The 17,239-nt window shown below is 39.0% G+C and overlaps 1 protein-coding gene across 1 annotated transcript; it reads right to left on the bottom strand.

Moving 5' to 3' along the window:
• Nucleotides 1-315: 315 nt before the first annotated feature.
• Nucleotides 316-11,113, bottom strand: LOC149486232 (uncharacterized). The gene is made up of 7 exons (XM_089697924.1): nucleotides 10,978-11,113; nucleotides 6,218-6,380; nucleotides 5,941-6,076; nucleotides 5,753-5,863; nucleotides 2,659-5,633; nucleotides 1,835-1,920; nucleotides 316-1,001 (listed from the first exon to the last, which is right to left on the bottom strand). The coding sequence occupies exons 1-7, from the start codon at nucleotides 10,978-10,980 to the stop codon at nucleotides 798-800; spliced, it is 3,678 nt and encodes a 1,225-aa protein (XP_089554050.1). The 5' UTR covers nucleotides 10,981-11,113; the 3' UTR covers nucleotides 316-797.
• Between the last annotated feature and the right edge of the window lie 6,126 nt (nucleotides 11,114-17,239).

Here is a 17,239-nt window from a genome sequence, read left to right as displayed (position 1 = left end):
ATAGAGATTAGTAGGTACTTACTGCCAAGTAGGATTTTTTTATCTGTGCAGTAGCACACGAGACAGACAAGACTAATAGGTTAAAGATTTTCTGCACTTTTCTGTTCGAAATGGACACAAAACGTATTTAATATTTCAGAATACAAAAGCTTCACTTTAAGTAACTTTTTAAATTTATAAACATAACCTGCGATCGGTTTCGAAACATCGCGTCGTCGTCAGGTGTAGTTTGAACGCTGTAATATAAAATAGTTTCCCAGGTAATGCAATAAATAAAAGCTCATTTTATAATGAAAATATTTAATTCGTCTCTTATAATAACCAATTTGAATATTTACATCTTATTTACATTTATAGTAATACTGCGAGCGCGCGAGCGGCGCCGCAGCATCATTGGCTCATCAAAAAACGATTTTGTGTGATATTTTGTGTTATATGTCGTTCAAAACGTTTCGTTGTTCGTTTTAGTCTAAGAACGTTTTCAGAAGTTATTTATTCATACAATTCACAAGAAATATGAAGAAATGCTAAATTGTATAGTTTAAGTTACAATTCAATTTTTTGTCAAATACAATAATTATACAGATACAGCCGAAAGGCAGCGTTTATAAGCAAAAAGTAACTAAAAAGAATGGAACATATTTAGATAAAAATAATTTAAAATCCGCACGAACTTGCTACAGAAAACGCATTATTATTTCAAACTTAACAGGAAAGAGTTATCACAAAGGTTAATTATTACGAACACGCGTAGAGTCACATCGCACGCTATCGCCCTATTGAACGTAGATTGTTCATTATCTGACAGAATACACGAGAACCACGGCCGGAAGTATACAGAGAAGTGTGCAGGGGAAAGTCCTCTTGGAGGGGCTGGAGAGGGCACTGGCGTGGCACTCGGCCTCGTCCACGTGCAGCGCCAGCAGCGGCAGCCGGCGCGCGCCGCTTGTGCACTTGCTGGCGCCGGCCGCCGCCCGCGCGCCGCGGCTGTCCCCGCCCACCTGCTTGCCATTACCAGCCTCATTAATGGTGCGTATAAAGCAAAATTACCAATCTTCTATTAGATGATACGTGTAATATTCAAGACCAAATCTAAAAAATAAAATATATATCAAACTAGATGATATGTTCAACGATTCTGTTTAATCAAAAACATAAAATATTAAAATTTACTCGATAAAAAAAATCACCAAGTTAGCTCTAATTTTCACACTTTTACGTTTTCTACTTGACATGGTAATACTTATTATGATTTTTTTTTTCATAAACAATTATATTAAAACATTTGCAAGATATTTGTCAGAGCATTTTGTGTAATTACTTTTAGTTTTGGTTTTATCTGCGATAAACCACTTTTGGCGCTCTTTTTTTCTCGAGATAAACGTTTGGTTTTGTCACGATAAAAGTGGTTTATCGCAGATAAAACCAAAACTAAAAGTAATTACACAAAATGCTCTGACAAATATCTTGCAAATGTTTTAATATAATTGTTTATGAAAAAAAAATCATAATAAGTATTACCATGTCAAGTAGAAAACGTAAAAGTGTGAAAATTAGAGCTAACTTGGTGATTTTTTTTATCGAGTCAATTTTAATATTTTATGTTTTTGATTGAACAGAATCGTTGAACATATCATCTAGTTTGATATGTATTTTATTTTTTAGATTTGGTCTTGAATATTACACGTATCATCTAATAGAAGATTGGTAATTTTGCTTTATACGCACCCTTAATATATCACGGGATATCATTATGTCATAAATTTATAAATATAAAAGAGCAAGGTGACTTTTATAATATTATTTTGAGGAAAATATTGTCCGAGTATAATACCTCCGTAGTCCAACGTCGCAGCCAACCTCCCACCCAAGACGAGGAACATCCGCATCGAAGGGGATTCCCGGAGAGAGACAAACCACCTGGTTAAAACTTAATATTTGATATTCATATACAATTTTAAATCTTTAAGATTTATTTAATGTTAATGAACCATAAAAGTTGTTTGCCTTTCTACCTATTGTTTTACTTTTTTACATTATACAGGGTGTAATCGTTAAGTGTGCGCAGGCGATTATTCCGTAACTATTGCAGATGCCAGATATCAAAAAACTTTATACTGATATCGAAAGCCCTTTACCTAATGAGTAAAATGACAACAATAACTTTTGAAAAATAAAACGGGAAATATCCAAAAATTTTACACCAAACACTCCCATACATTTAGTATGAGATATGACTATCCTAAACATGGAATATGAAACATTCTGGTTCTTTTTTTGAATTTGTGCTTAAATTACTTCGCAAATTTTAATAAAAAATCATTTAGAAACTGTAAACAGAGCTCGATGTGGAATACAAGGGTATTCCAAAACGAGGACGTCACTTCGAACACAAAATGTATGGAAAATTCAATGTATGGGAGTGTTTAATGTAACTTTTTTGGATATTTCCCGTTTTATTTTTTAAATGTTATTATTGTCATTTTACTCATTAGGTAAAGGGCTTTCGATAACAGTATAAAGTTTTTTGATATCTGCAATAGTTACAGAATAATCGCCTGTGTAGTGTGTACACTTAACGATTACACCCTGTATAGTATTCCTTAATTCATTTTGATATATAGACATATAACCATAATAATATATAAGTACAATTACCTGGTAACAGTCTCGTAGCGTATCGGTTCCAGCCCGTATGGTTCGGATAAAGCACAGCTGGACTAAAAGTGGTAAGCTGGTTATCGCTAAAGTCAAGCGCGAGGTGCGGCACGCGCGCGAGCGGCGCGGCCAGCCCGGCCGGCAGCGCCGCCAGCCCCGAGCCGCTCAGCCGCAGCGCCAGCGCCCGCTGCCTGCCCAGCCCCGCCAGCGCGCCCGCCGCCACGCGCCGCAGGGCGCGCCCGTGAACCTCCACCGACCGCAGCTTCGGGACTGCCACTTCCAACAGTTGCTTGTCCAGCGTTCCGTCTTGTATGAACAGATTTAACGCCTCCAAGTGTGGAACGGCCGAAACTATTTCGGCGATAGGCAAATTACGACCCGGAATCACGGGGGATTCGAGACTCAATGACCTCAGGGAGACCAACGGTCGAAACGCTTTAGGCTCTATCGCTTCTAAATATCGCAGACCGTACATTCGTAGATGTAGAAGATGAGACAAACTTTCGTAAGCGCTTATCGGTATCCGTACTACGGGATTGCGCGATACGTCTAAGGAAATCAATCGAGGCAATCCTGCCCACATCGCCGGTCTCAAGGACGTGAACTTATTGGCGGAGATGTCGAGCGCTCGCAAATTAAACAGATGACGCACGTCAGTTTCCCCGTACGATGCGATATAATTGTTACTTAAATTTATTTCAGTGAGATAATTGAGCGGCAGTTGAGGTATACTCTTCAAACCGATACCGGTCAGGAAAAGCCGGCGAAGCCGTGGCGCGTTGTGAAAGAGTTCCTTGAAGTTAGTTTTGATCGCGTTGTAAGAAAGGTCGAGCCGACGCAGCTGTGGTAGACCGGCAAAAGTGTTATCCGAGAGTACGGTCAAGGCGTTGCGGGCTAGATTGAGTTCGTGTAAAAAGGCAGTCGCGTGGAACATCGCGACGTCGAGATACTCGATTCTGTTTCCCGGCAGCTCGAGCCGCCGCAGAGTGAAGCCCACTTGAGATAGCGCGCTGCTCGGAAACAGAGCGAGCTGATTTTCTCCCAAGTCTAAGTACTCAAGGAGAGTGTTCTTAAAGATGTCGCGAGGCAGGGCTCGTAGAACGTTGCTATTAAGTTTTAAATGACGTAGTTGTTGTAAATTGTGGAATTGTTCTACGAGTAATTGCGAAATGCTGTTATGGGATAGATCCAAAACTTGTAAAGAATTCATTTCGAAGAAAGCTCGACGGCGTAGCGCACTAATACTATTATTTTGAAGATGCAATATATCCAGTTTTATTAAAGATGAAAAAGTGTAGCTTTCGATATGCATTATTCTATTGTGTGAGAGAAATAATTGTTTAACGTGCGCCCCTAAGGCATCAAAAAAATTTCTAGGAATACTTTCTAACAAGTTATGAGATAAATCAAGAACACGAATGTGTGCGTCACGTCCACCTATTAAGGAAACGATACGGTTGTAACTAGCATTTACGGAAAGCTGCGCATCATCAGCGGACACATTGAGGAAGTAGCGCGTGGAGAACTCGACCAGCTCGTTATTCTGCAGCTCCAGCGCCTGCAGTCGCGGCAGCGCGCTGAATGCGCCCTCGGCGACCAACTCCATGCCGTTTGCCGCCAAACTTAAATAAACCAAGTTCGGTAAATTTGCAAAGCTCGATTCGCTTGCATTGTGTATGCGGTTGTAAGATAAATCGACACTTTGTAGATCCGCTAAATTAACGAGAAACTCCGGATTCACTCTATTTATAAAATTGTACGACAGTCTTAACTCTCTTAATTTATAAAAGCCGCTCACTTCCGTCACTTCGCTCGGGAATTCAATTATTTTGTTAAAATCTAAATTAAGATATTCTAACGACGGAAAGTTCTGAAAATCCGCAGACGAAAAGTAATGAATGTTATTATTATCTAATTTCAACCATTTCAAAGTTTCCAAGCCGGAACCGGCGGGGAAATCTCCATTGAAAAATGTGGAAGACAATTCTAGGACTTTTAAGTCGGTGAGATTGGCGAATACGACTTTTTCGACGTGGTACAAGTCGTTAAAGCTGAGGATGAGCTCTCGCAAAGGTAGCGGCGGGAAGGAGCCGGTGGGCAGCTGCGAGAGGCGGTTGGCGCGCAGGCTGAGCGTGGCCAGCGCGTCCGCCCACGGCCCGAACGCGTCGGCGCTCACCTGTGAGATCGCGTTGTAGCTCAGATCTAGGAACACTATTGACGCGGAAGTCATATTTTGTAACGCACTCGGGAACTTTGACAAAAAGTTGCCGCTGATTAACAAAGAGTGCAAATTCGGTGGCAAATACTCGATATCTTCCAAATCATTGTAAGCGACAGAAAAATATCGCAATCGTCCCAATTCCTGGATATTTGGCGGAAGTTTTGCAATCTTGTTATGATCCAGCTCTAGGCGTTCTAAGCTGTGCTTCAAAGCGTGCACCATAGCGTTCGATAAATCACTAATATTATTATAAGACATTGACAACTTTTCCAATCGTCCAAATTCTAAAGCTAACGGAGGCACAGCTGTGAACTCGTTCAAGTCCAAAATTAATTGTTTTAGTTGATAGCCGTGTTTAAAGTCAAAGTTAGAGCTGTCGGTGAGTTCATTGTGGCTGAGGTCTAGAGAGTCGATCTTTGGGCGTTCAGTCGAACAGGAGTGATTTGAAAGCGGCCGAAGGAGGTTGTTGCGCAGGTGCAGGTGGCGCAGTCGCGAAAGCGAAGCGAGCGCTTCGCAGGGCGTGGCCGACAGCAAGTTATCAGAGAGTCTCAGAAGAACGATACTCGGTGGTAGAGAGCGCGCCTCTAGTTCCCTCAGGCGGTTCCCATCCAGCTCCAGTTGCACCAGCTGTCTCAGAGACGAGAGCGCGTTCTCTCGAATGACGCATATTTGATTGTTACTGAGCGATAAACTGCTCAGAGAATCCGACAACCCTCCCCAGTCTATATCCGAATCTAGGTCACTTATGAAGTTGCTGAAAAAATTTAAATAAAAATGTAAGGTATGCTATTTTTGAAATCTCACTTTAATGACAAGAATACAATCGAAAATAGGAAAAAAATAGAAATGGTGTTAATCACTTACTCGACTTACTTTTGTAAATTGAGCCAGTTCAATACTCTCAAATGTTTAAGCGCCTCAATAGGTATATCCGTAAACTCGTTGTATCCTAGATCTAACGATGCAAGCGTGGTAACCATGGGCCTACAAATGAATTACAATTTTGTTATCTTATTAACAATGAGAATGTCGTTGAATAGATAGAAGTATTCGTCACTTACGTAAAGACGTTAGACTCGAGGTGGTGCAGCCGCGCGGCGACCAGCACGAGCGTGCGCAGCGCGCGCGCGTCCAGCGCCGCCTCGCCCAGCGCGCCCAGCCGCGCCGACCACAGCGACACGTGTGCCGCGCCGTCCTCTACAATACATCCTTTGAATTCAGTGTGCTGCACCCTATCTCAGCTCTAGATAAGGCTTCAATAACAACTTTATATTAAGTAAAGAATAAGTAGGTATACAGAGATAAATGCATAGATAATATTTGTTTGAATGAGAATACCGGTATCGGGAAACCTGTAGAAGGGCACGAGGTCGCAGGCGAAGTGGTCAGCGCGACACACACAGAGCGCGTTGGCGGCGCAGGCCCGTGGCGCGCCGACCGCGCGTAGCAGCGCCGCCACTAGCGCCACCACGCTCCATGCGCCCTGCGCTACGCCCGCGCCCTGCACGTACAGATCATGCTAACTCAATGTATATAAAGAAGAGATGTTCACGTTATAATGTTTTATACGGTGACGGTAACGTCCAATATGAAATATCTATTAACGATACTAGTTTGGTGGTATCAACACTAAATCAGATTTAACGAATGTTATCCAAAAATTAAAAAAAAATACTATTTTGGTATATGTACCGTGTAAAATAAACATATGTATTTAGTAAACAGTTGTTATTAACCGACTTCAAAAAAAAGGAGGAGGTTATCAATTCGGCCAGTATGTTTTTTATATGTATGTACACCGATTACGCCGAGGTTTGTGAACCGATTTACGTGATTCTTTTTTTGTTGGAACGGAATGGTTTCGAATTGGTCCCATAAAAATTTAGTTCGGGTAGGCCCAGTAGTTTTTATTTTATGAGCATTTTTGTCTGATCTCGATGACTTAATAGAAAATCTAGCAAGTAACTTTGATGCACTTCCCGGTTACCGATTGAGCTGAAATTTTGTATACGTATGTAAATTGGTAAACGATGAAAAATTATCATGACATGATTGAATCCGAAGGTGGCCGAAGCTAATTTGATGATGGAATCGGAATTGGAACTCAGTAATTAATTGACTCAACTTTATCGAGTTTGATTCGTGTTGAAAAAATACACTAAAAAAGTATTAAATAAAAATAACTACGTTAAAAATAACCGACTTCAAAAACGGAAAATTAAAAAATAAAAAAGATTTGATATTATGAATTACTAAAAATTATTTAGATGTGTAATTTTTTTTAATATTACTAACAGACACTTCAACTTTATTGATGCACTAACTACATACCTATTAACTTTTTACGAGATTTTTGAGAAATTATAATCACATTTAATTGTGTGTTATTATAATAGAGATAATGGAGTTCCGATACAAATCATTATAGAGATGTTTATTAGACAAGGGATAAAAAGGGTAGGTACCTACACGCTTACGTTGTGGCTAAATAACCGAGCTACATGCAAATTCGCTACAACAGCGCCACAACAACTACAACAGCAACCTCGCATTAAATTCATCGCGACATTCGCATGTTAATTTATAACATTTTCATCATAGAACGTTGTCTGCTAAATTACACATTTCTACTCGAAATTCAAATGAGATAATCCTAGCCGCACGCCGCACGCCTGTGCGCGACAAAAATGACGTTATTTTTCTCAATTACCGCTTTTACATTTGGCTAAATGAAATTACTTATTATTTCATTGCAAAAACAACAAAAGCTTCTCATAATATATAAAACAGACTTTGTGCAAAAGTAAGACTGCTTACTATTTAGTATTTACGCATACATAAGTATGCGTAAATACTAAATAGTAAGCAGTGTGTAGCGTTTGTTGTGGGTCGGTACTTGCAGACAAGTACCCCGGAGGATGTCCTCAGGCCCGAGACGAACAATTAACTTGTATCGCTCTACGATAAGCCCTTCCTCCTCTAACCTCTTTCCTCGTTTCCCAGCCTTCGTCCCAACGCAACGGCCGCAAACTTTCGCGAATATCGCTGTCGCTGTAGGCCGCGGGCAATCTCATGATACACTTTGTCAATAATTGTCCCCCGGCTAAATATTTTTTAACAAGAACATTTATATATGTATATGTCGCAGTCGGATTGTATAATCCGCCGTATTAAATTACGGCTAGCTGTTTTAATATGCCGAAAATTCGTCTTTTTCCAAAATTTTACAAAAAGACGGTCGCGAGCCGACGGAGCCCCACTTCGTGGGGCCTATTTCTGTGTAGTTTTAAAAAACACGAACCTAACCTAATCCAAACCAAAAATTTCTGATTAAGTACGAATTTTCGGCATATTACAAAATGCCGACAGTTTGTAAACGGCGAAATATTACAATTTGCCTGCGACATATATTATACACACTCCTAAAGCGCGTCACACACGGTGAAGATACTATAATATTTTATGTTAAGATTCTCTAATGTAAAACGTTATAGTATCTTAAGGTATCCGGTATCAGCGTTCTGACCATCATTGTCATTGCGTACTATAAAGACCCCTGTAGAACCGCCATCCTGTTACAAATGACCCGAAATTTTGTGGGTAGACTGGGTAGACTTTAGGGCATGGAAATTATTGCAGCTCCTCTATATATTCTGACCGATGGGCTTAGTTGGTAGCGACCAGACCCCGCCTTCGTCTTATTATGTACGTGTATATATCTGTCAACTGTGGTCTTATATTGACTCGACATGCATGCATTCAGAGTAGAAGTCGTGTTTTGTATTTTCTATCTGTCTGTATTTAACAGACGACGTAGGTATCTATACTTATATTATAAAGAGGATAGGTTAGTATGTATGTATGGTTTTCACGCATAAACTACTGGACCGATTTTGATGAAATTTGGCACAGATAATCTTTAGACCCTGAGAAAGAACATAGGCTACCTTTTATTGCGAAATATGTACCACGGGCGAAGCCGGGGCGGACCGCTAATTGATGATAAAAAAATATCAAAAGTATGAAGGCGATGAAAAAAAATCGATAAAAGTTAATTTAATTAAAAATAGCCATGACCACTTTTCGATAGGCAAGCAATTATAGGCATATTTGTTTATAAAAAATACGTCTCATCTGGTTATCAGATCGGTGAAGGACGATCTCCCACGGGCTCTTATACCAATTAGAACGCAATTAGCCATTAATTCTTATAAAAACTAAGAAAACTCTACCATAGGAACAGACGGCTCTATGATTAAAACTTAACACAATATGATCGTTTTTATTTAATAACTCTACAAGGCTCTACAGCCAAAAGTCTACACAATTACACGTAGGTACTAGTTAATTACATGTATTTTTAAATTTTGTGTTTGTAAAGAACCTATTAATTTTATTCATTGAATTGATATCATAACAGAGCTATAGACAATTTTAAAAATACATAGTTATGTATACCTATATTGCAACATAATTGCAATTAATAAGCGTTATTTGACTAGGTTTTAAGTATCTTTTGATGCGCTTTCCGCGGAATCCTTTAAAAGCTGAAGCTCTTAACAGCCCAGCGCGCCACAAACAAGCGAATATGTAAATATTTTGAAAGCATTACATGAGTGGAGAGCGCTGTGCAACGCGCCTTGCATAATTCATGGCTAGACGAATGCGCGACATCAATAAACATTCCTATGTATTTCGTTGTTCGGTCATAAGTTACCAATGTTCTCTGTGAACATTTATATTTAAATAGATACATACTTTCATTACCACTACGATTTTCACGATGTTTTCTCGGATGCCGCCTACATTTTACGTTGGACTCGCTAGGCGAGTCCCCGGCGCTGCAACACGAATTGAATCACTCGCCAGGCGAGTTCAGTGGCATTGCGTTAGGGTAAAAACAATGTTTTGTTATTTTTGTGGCCGTGACAGTGTACGTTACGTGTTTAACGCAATTAAAAAGAGTTTTACTAACATACAGTGTAATTTAACATATAAAAATGGCAAAAAACACTATAGATAAAAGAAAAGGTAAGTTTGTTTCGTAATTTATGCAGTGGCTGTCAAACTTATAAATAGTGGTTATTGTTGAGGTTATATTTTAAATATCTAATATTGTTTTTATAAAGAGGAGGTTTTCAATTCGACTAAATAAAAAACAATTTTACCCGGAAACATTTTGATACGGGCTTTTTAAGAATATAGTTTAAAAAACAGTACAGTTTTAAAATGTTTACTGTGAAGTTTCGAATAACGTTTAAATATGTAAAATTGCCTATATAATAACACCAAATTCGAGCCCCTGCAAGGTGTAGAACACAATCCGCCGTTGTTTTACGAGTGAATGTGACTTTTGGTAAAATGAAAATAAAAGTATCAACCGTACATATAGATATTTCATTAATAAAAGTTTGAGAATCTATGTCAGTGAACTCGCCTAGCGAGTTCAAGACATTGCAGAATAGTTTATTTTCTTTCGATTATAAACTGGGTCTGCACACCCGGCCCACCACGTAATTCTTTAGATTAGGGTATATTTAGTCTTCAGTATCATTTTAACCAGAAAATACACATGCATTTTGGAAAAAAATAGCAAACACATTGAACTCGACGGGCGAGTCTACGGCGCTGGAATAAAATTTACGTGGACTCTCCGGGCGAGTCGGTGGCACTGAACGTGTTAAAAATAAAAAGAAAAAAAAAGCACGGCGGATGGCGGACCGCGGACGGTGGGCGGCAAGTAATCACTGCAGCCGTGCAATTAGCTGCGGGTAATTAGCGCAGCAGCCCGAGTGCTGTGTGCTGCAATTACACCTTTGCGATATTATGTCTGATCTCTCATTCATGTTCATCCTTTTTGTTGGAACGTGTCGTTTTGTATTCAATTACATCTAAATCGAAATTACTTTTTTGTTTTTAATTACGATTCAATCGATATAATTTCAATTACATATTTCAGTATTCACTTGCTATCTTATTGCGTTTTTTTATCACATACCTAGGTAGAGAAATATTTAATAAAAAATAAACGAAATTAGTTAACTACAAAGCTTTTGGAATAATTAAAAAAAAACATTGATCAATGACAAATTTCTTACCATTTTATTAGATAATAAATAGATGAATAAGTAGTTACTTATTTACTTTTCACTAACTTGACAAACTCGCACAACTTATGACCGCGTAGACTCAAAGCTCGCGATCGGTTAGAACACACGTCTTACACTACCGACATCTGCACGAAAACTGAACTGAGAACCAGTTACCTGAGTCCAGAGTCCAGACTAGCGACGACAGCATTTAAACCGCGGACTGGTCAGCCTTAGCCCCTAATGTACTTGGGATTTTAATGATACTCTTATCATTATATAAACCATGTCTGATCGACGCCTTTTGTATAAAGCGCCTTGCGCTATTTTGTTTATTTATTATCTTTTTCTAATCATTTATCATGTGTCCAGTGTCTTATTGATTGAAAATATTTCATTGGATACTTTCATAAATCTTCAGAAAGTTTGAAGTCAGAGGAGTAAGTAATTAATGAAATTATAGATAACATAATTTTAGTAGTTAGTCCCACGTGCTTCTTATAATGAACTAGCTGTTCCCCGCGGTTTCACCCGCATTGCTCTGCTCCTAGGTTGGCCTTAGCGTGATGATACATAGCCTATAACCTTCCTCGATAAATGGGCTATCTAACACCGAAAGAACTTTTCTAATAATTAAATGATTAGGGTGTCGCACTTCGCAGTAGAAAGCCAGCATTAAATTATTTATATGCGTCATCTATGAAAGTTTGGATGTTTCACCCAAGCCTCACCCAGATTGTTTCCAATATTTAGGCACAATACCTACGTGTAGCTCAGTTTCGTATTTTGAAAATAGATGGCGTTCTATCGTGAATGAAATTATACTGGGCATTATCGTAACGCGACCTACAAAATATTATTATCAATTTAAGTTGGGTCTTGGTTATCTCTAAAATAACCATGAAAACAGGTGCAATGTAATATTGACCATAATCTATACTAATATTATAAAGCTGAAGAGTTTGTTTGTTTGTTTGTTTGAACGCGCTAATCTCGGGAACTACTGGTCCGATTTGAAAAATTCTTTCGGTGTTAGATAGTTCATTTATCGAGGAAGGCTATAGGTAGGCTTTATTATAATATCATCACGCTAAGACCAACAGGAGCTGAGCCACGCGGGTGAAACCACGGGGCTCAGCTAGTATATAGGTAATATTATTGTGGTATTGAAATGTCAAAAATATCCATTTTTGTTAACAAAATATAATTAAAACGAAATAGTATCTTAGTATATAACTTAGCCATTCCGTAGTTTAGGACTATAATATTATAAATGCGAAAGTAACTCTGTCTGTCTGTCTGTTACTCAATCACGCCTAAACTACTGAACCAATTTGCATGAAATTTGGTATGGAGATATTTTGATACCCGAGAAAGGACATAGGCTACCTTTTATTGCAAAATATGTACCACGGGCGAAGCCGGGGCGGACCTCTAGTATTCTATAATTTTAATCCAAGAAGCTTATATCTAATACACTCAAGGGCGGATCCAGCTTTACTGCCAGGGGGGGGTCACATAGACGTGGTCTTTTTTCAAAAGCTATATTTTGGTAATTTAATTGATACGTAGATTTAAAAAAAAATGGTCAAGTGCGAGTCGGATTGGCGAACCAAGAGTTCCGTACAAACATTTTTATATGTTTTAATATTAAATTTATGCTTTTTGCGATTTTTCCTTTATCTGTGCTATACGTATAGTATAGTATACATATAAGACTTAAGTTTCTATTAAATAAAGATTAAATATCTAGATTCTGTGTTCACGGGAAGTACCCTGTAGGTTTTGATTCCTGGCAACACTTGCGAATGTTGATAAGCATGAAATGTTTAATGTATATGTTTTAGCAATTTTTCCTCCATCTGTGCTGACATTGCTTTTAACCAAATTTCAGAACTCTGTGTTCACAGGAAGTAGTACAATACTATAGATTTTGATTCCCTTGCGATAATGTCGAAATTTGCGATAATTTACGGCATAAATGGCTGTATCTTTTGATTGCGTTGGCTTATAAGTTTGATTTTTTCACAGTTATAAGGAACCGTAGATTTGAGTATTCGGTATGAATTTCAGATTAATACCTCCACGCGTTCCTGAGAAAAACGGTCTTCACAGGCAGACAAACTTGAAAAATATATATTTTTTGCAATTATTCCTGTATCTGTATTCTGTACTACAAGATGTTGCTTTGTACCGAATTTCAAGATGAGTTTACGGAAAGTACCCTGTAGGTTTTGAGTTTTGATTCCCATGCGAATGTCGAAATTTGCGAAATTTTTCGGCATTTACGGCTGTATCTTCTGATTCGTTGACATAGAAGTTTGATTTTATTAAAGCGTAAAGGTATTTTAGACTTGAGTTTTTGGTATGAATATCAAGTTAATACATGTCAGCGTTCATGAGTAACAGGGTTGTAAGTTAAAATTTTTTTTTAATTTTTTTTTATATCAACTAAGTATAATAATCTAAGGAATAATTCATGTTTTTCGCAATTAGTAAACAAAGTCGTTGTCTCTGTGCCTATGTCCCTATGTATGATTAAATCTTTAAAACTACGCAACGAATTTCGATGCAGTTTTTTTAAAGATACAGTGATTCAAGAGGAATAGCATATAATTTATAAGGTTTTAGAGAAAGCGGGCGAAGCCGCGGGCGGTAAGCTAGTCTGCGTTATAAGACGTTTGATTGTACTAAATTTCAAGACTCTGTGTACTCGGGAACTACCCTGTAGGTTTTGATTTCTTAGGGAGTGTCGAAATATTTCAGCAATTACAGCTGCATCTTTTGATTGCGTTGACTAAAACGTTTGAATTTTTCACAGCATCAAGGGACCGTAGACCGTAGGATTTCGACACTAGCAAGGGAATCCATACCTGCAGGGAGCACCCTGTCCCGTAAACACAGTCTTGAAATTGAGTAAAAAGTATCGTGTTATAGCACAGATGTAGTAATAACTGCGAAAACCCTAATTATTTAATTAAATTAAATAAAAATATATTTTTAAATAATTTTAAACTTACAATCCTGTAGCGGGATTGAAGGAGTATTTAGGTATATTTGGGAATTATAATGAAGAGCTCAGGTTAGTTCGACACGTCTTTTAATATGAATAAAAATCTTACAAAAAAAGTATCAAACATGCTGAACATGAAATTTGTTTTTAAAAAATTGTAAGGCGCAAAAGTTTAGAACATGCTCCCCGCGTTGAAAGGTACTCTTTCAAGATCCATCAGCAACCTCAGGAAGTGGACATATTCTGGAGAAGGAACGCCGAAGCACGCCGGTGGACGTCCTCACATCAGCAACTCGATTGATTCCATCAGAGCCTGGATGCACAGCTACAATCCTCCCAAGTCTCCACTTTAAGGGCGGCAAGTTCTCCTCCTTTATTACGACGAGAGTGTCAATCTTTAGTGGATTTTGATCCTTTTGCCATTTAGTGCGGTGCTGAAGCTGCGAGATATACTCCTTGGACCACCTTGCCCAAAAATGCTGTCGCAACTGCTCAATTCGCTGATGACGAGAGAGATGATTGGCGGAGTGTTGTTTGAAATCAGGTGATGGTAGTGATGTTAATGGACGTCCAATTAAAAAATGACCCGGTGTGAGTGGCATCAGGTCTTCCGGGTCTGACGAAAGTGGAGTGAGTGGCCTTGAATTTAGAATCGCCTCTATTTGAACTAAGGTGGAATTCAATTCCTCGTAAGTATGTAAGATTACAAAGTCCCAACACTCTAACTAAATGAAATTTAGTGGATTTTACGCCTGCCTCCCAAAGTCCCCCAAAATGTGGTGAGTAAGCTGGAATGAAATGAAAATTGATACCTTCATCAGCCAGATTGTCAGTAAACGAATTGCAATTACCTTTTAAGAATTTTGAAAGCTCATTATAAGCGCCGACAAACGAGGTCCCATTATCCGAATAAATGTTAAGTGGTTTTCCTCTTCGTGACATAAAACGTTTAATAGCGAGTAAATAATTATTGCTCGTTAAGTCACCAACCAGTTCAAGATGCACGGCCTTCGTACTGAAGCACACAAAAAGCACAATATACACCTTAACGACCCTACAACCTCGCCCTTGACGGCTGACAGCAGAAAGAGGTCCAGCGTAATCTACTCCTACATTTTCAAACGGAAAACTGGGTTTTATACGATTGGGGGGTAAATTACCCATCAGAGGGGACAATGTGTTACCTTTGATCCGCACACAACGTACACATTTACGGAAGGTAGCCTTTGCTAAACGTTGGCCACCAAGAGGCCAATAATTTTCTCTGATTGAATACAATAACAGTTGGGGTCCTGCATGTAACAAACGCTTATGCTCATGTTCGAAAAGTAGCTTGGAAAATCGATGAGCGGACTGTATGATTGCTGGATGCTTCTTTTCGTATGAAAACTCAGAATTGTCCAAGCGACCTCCAACTCTCATAATGTTATTATGGTCCATGAAAACATGAAATTTATGTAACGCACTCTTCCGAGGCAATGATTTATTATGTAACAATAAGTCATATTCCTTTAATGATTCCCTTTGAGATAATTTTATGACTAAGTTTAATCCCTCCTTTAATTCTTCCTCACTAAGCGAGCTTGCAATAATTGTCTGCTTTTTGCAAGCTTTGATAAATCTCAACACATAGGCTGCGGTATGCTTAAGTTTGTTGAAGTTCGAGAAACGGTTGAAATCAATTAACTTATTTTCTTCAGACGTTTGACAAACTACTGCATTGAATGATCTTTCAGAGCGAGTCTCCGGTAAGTCGATTTTATTTATTTTATCTTTATTCTGACAGGGCCAACAAGATGGGTCCTTTTGCAGAAAGCGAGGCCCTAACCACCATCCTTCAAGAGAAAGAAGGGAATTTATACTGACACCTCGAGAAATCAAATCTGCGGGGTTCTCATCAGTTGGTACATGTCTCCAGGTACAGTTTCCTGTTTTCTCCAAGATCTCAGCGACACGGTTTCGTACAAAAGGTTGCAACTTACTGGGCATCATTCTCAACCATCCGAGAACAATGGTGGAATCAGTCCAGAAAGTGACGCTGTGAACTTTGACACGTAAGGAACTCAGAGCTTTTTCATAGATACGTGAAGCAACTAAGGCCCCACAGAGCTCTAGTCGAGGAATTGTGGTCGGTTTTATCGGAGCTACACGGCTTTTTGCCATCAACAGTCGCACCAAGATCTCACCTTTGACATTGCCACTTCTCACATACAAACAAGCTCCATACGCCCTTTCGGACGCGTCAGAGAAGATATGAAACTCGACCCACTCATAAAGCTCGCAAATAACATGTCGCGGCACGCGGATATGATTTAAATTATTTATTGTGAGAAGAATTTCATTCCATGATCTCTGAACGTCAGATGGTAATGGATCATCCCATCCTAATTTGTGCAACCACAATTGCTGCATTAACATTTTCATGTTTATGATGCAGGGTGACAGAAGTCCCAAAGGGTCAAAAATCTGTGAAATAACAGACAATAAATCACGTTTTGTGTTGCCTCCTCTAATCGATGAACTAATCGGAAAAGTGAGCTCGTCGCTATTGGTTTGCCAATTCAGTCCTAAGGTCTTACTTGACTCAGTGGAACCAATGTTCAAATCAACTGGAGACTGAATTGATTCTGACGCAAAACACGAAAGATTCGACTTCCACTTTCGTAGTGGCATGCAAGCTGATGCCAACTCCGCTGTAACTTGCTCACGAATTTTACGCACTTCTTCAATAGAATCACCGCCTGTAAGCAGGTCATCTACGTAAAAATCGTGAATGATTATCTCCTTAACCTTCTCATCTTTGCATTCAAGGCCGATTTGCTTCAGGCATCTTGTTGCTAAGTATGGAGCACTTGCTGTTCCATACGTGACAGTATTTAACTTATTAACAGTCAAAGGCTCTGTTAAGTCAAATCGCCAAATGATTTGTTGGAGATGTCTAAAATCGGGATGTACCATCACCTGGCGGTACATTTTCTCAACATCTGCGGCTATAATAATTTTATGTTGCCGAAATCGCAAAAGAATAGAAGGCAAGTCATCCTGAACTGTGGGTCCCACCATCTGTATGTCGTTGAGACTTATGCCAGTTGTAGTGGGACTGCTTGCGTTGAACACAGCACGCAGTTTCGTGGTTGTACTGCTTTCTCTTAAAACGCCATGATGTGGGATAAAATTATTGACGTGACTAGGGTCCACCGAATCACATTTGGTCATGTGGCCCATGGATTCGTACTCAGCCATGAATGATTTGTACAA

This window comes from Colias philodice, chromosome 8 (genome assembly GCF_061535455.1).
Source record: "Colias philodice isolate Cphi_HAF_F1 chromosome 8, ilColPhil1 Martin Lab GWU primary, whole genome shotgun sequence".
Classification (NCBI taxonomy): Eukaryota; Metazoa; Arthropoda; class Insecta; order Lepidoptera; family Pieridae; genus Colias; species Colias philodice.
This window is presented reverse-complemented; position numbering and strand designations above follow the sequence as displayed.